The sequence below is a fragment of the Dendrobium catenatum genome, unplaced genomic scaffold (genome assembly GCF_001605985.2).
Source record: "Dendrobium catenatum unplaced genomic scaffold, ASM160598v2 fragScaff_scaffold_1621, whole genome shotgun sequence".
NCBI lineage: Eukaryota > Viridiplantae > Streptophyta > Magnoliopsida > Asparagales > Orchidaceae > Dendrobium > Dendrobium catenatum.
The window spans coordinates 1-1,273 of NW_021320083.1; the positions used below are offsets into that span (position 1 = coordinate 1).

Sequence of the window (1,273 nt, forward strand, 5' to 3'; positions counted from 1 at the left end):
AACCATATACGCCCGATATTCAAGCACAGGTTGCACAGATTTGTCTGTCAGGGGCGGACATTTGGACTGCACGAGTGCCTGTAATCAGTTGGAAGAGGGTTGAGTGGCACTTGCCGGATAGAGTCCTACGGCAATTTGGCTTATGCCCACGAATTGACATCCAACCAATGGATCCAAGCTTCAAAAGGGTAGATGGTCGTGGGAAACCTGACATGGATTGGATGTTGTACCACCGAGCACATATTGAAATATGGGAGAGTAGGCGTGGATTCATTGTTACAGGAGATTTACTGGACCATCATAACACCTACTCAATTCATCAGTACATACACTGGTACAAGTCATGGGCAACACTTTACATGTTAAAGGCACCTGTCGAGCCTCCAACAACGGCCTATCCTAGAGCTCCCTCAGAGCGCCTTTTGGTAAGTTCAAATTTAATATGCTTTAATTTTTTGAAATAATTTCCTTCTTCCAAAATATTAACATATCTCTTTTGTTAATTCAGAGGGATTTTTTCCTGGGTACTGAACAAGCTTTGCAGCAACACTTCAATGGTACTGATGATACACCGCAACAGAGGGACATAAATACAATTGCAGAGCTTTGTCGTGGTTTGCGTAGGCAGTTGTATATTCAAGATCAAGGATATTTTGAGGATAGAGGTGAGCATGATGCACCATTCTCCATGACCCAGGAACCTCCTCACCAGTACAGTGGATATGCTGGACCGTCCTCTTATCCTGATCAAGGGCCCTCTACGGACCTCTTCAGCAGCCAGGTGCCAGCGGATTTGGAAGCATACCTCAGCCCAGATTTCGTACCGAGCTCGATTCATACAGATGACATAGCTGAGGAAGAAGCACCTGAGGAGGAACAACACATGCTACGTCAAAGGCCACGACGACCGCCTCAGCATTACACTCCAGGCACTGATGCATTGCCACAGAGGCCACGTAGGCGACGCTAGTTCAGCTGTTTATGTATTTCATGCTTATGTTACGGATTATTTAGTTTCAATATGCTTATGTTATGGATCCTTTAAATTAGTAGCTTCGACTTTGTTGGATCAATTGAATTACTTACCTCTTATTTCATATATATTATATGATGCACTTTCTATTAAAAAACAATTTTATACTTCATTTCTATAACATTAATTATCATTTAAACAAACTATGCAAAACTTAGCCAAGTTTATATAAGTTAATTTTGGCTATACAAAATCTCAATCCAACCCGCAAATAATCATTAACTATAAATTGGTCAAACG

At 41.6% G+C, this 1,273-nt stretch overlaps 1 protein-coding gene across 1 annotated transcript; it reads left to right on the plus strand.

The window, feature by feature from the left end:
* Positions 1-16: 16 nt before the first annotated feature.
* Positions 17-1,069, plus strand: LOC110108373. Its single transcript, XM_020838999.2, has 2 exons — positions 17-425; positions 509-1,069. The coding sequence occupies exons 1-2, from the start codon at positions 168-170 to the stop codon at positions 968-970; spliced, it is 720 nt and encodes a 239-aa protein (XP_020694658.2). The 5' UTR covers positions 17-167; the 3' UTR covers positions 971-1,069.
* The last annotated feature ends 204 nt before the right edge of the window (positions 1,070-1,273 follow it).

What these genes read in the sequence shown, in the direction of transcription:
- LOC110108373 (XM_020838999.2), top strand. Translation starts at nt 168, where the DNA reads ATGGATCCAAGCTTCAAAAGGGTAGATGGTCGTGGGAAACCTGACATG. An exon ending in CTCCCTCAGAGCGCCTTTTG is followed by an intron (nt 426 to 508) that starts GTAAGTTCAAAT and finishes TTGTTAATTCAG; the next exon opens with AGGGATTTTTTCCTGGGTAC.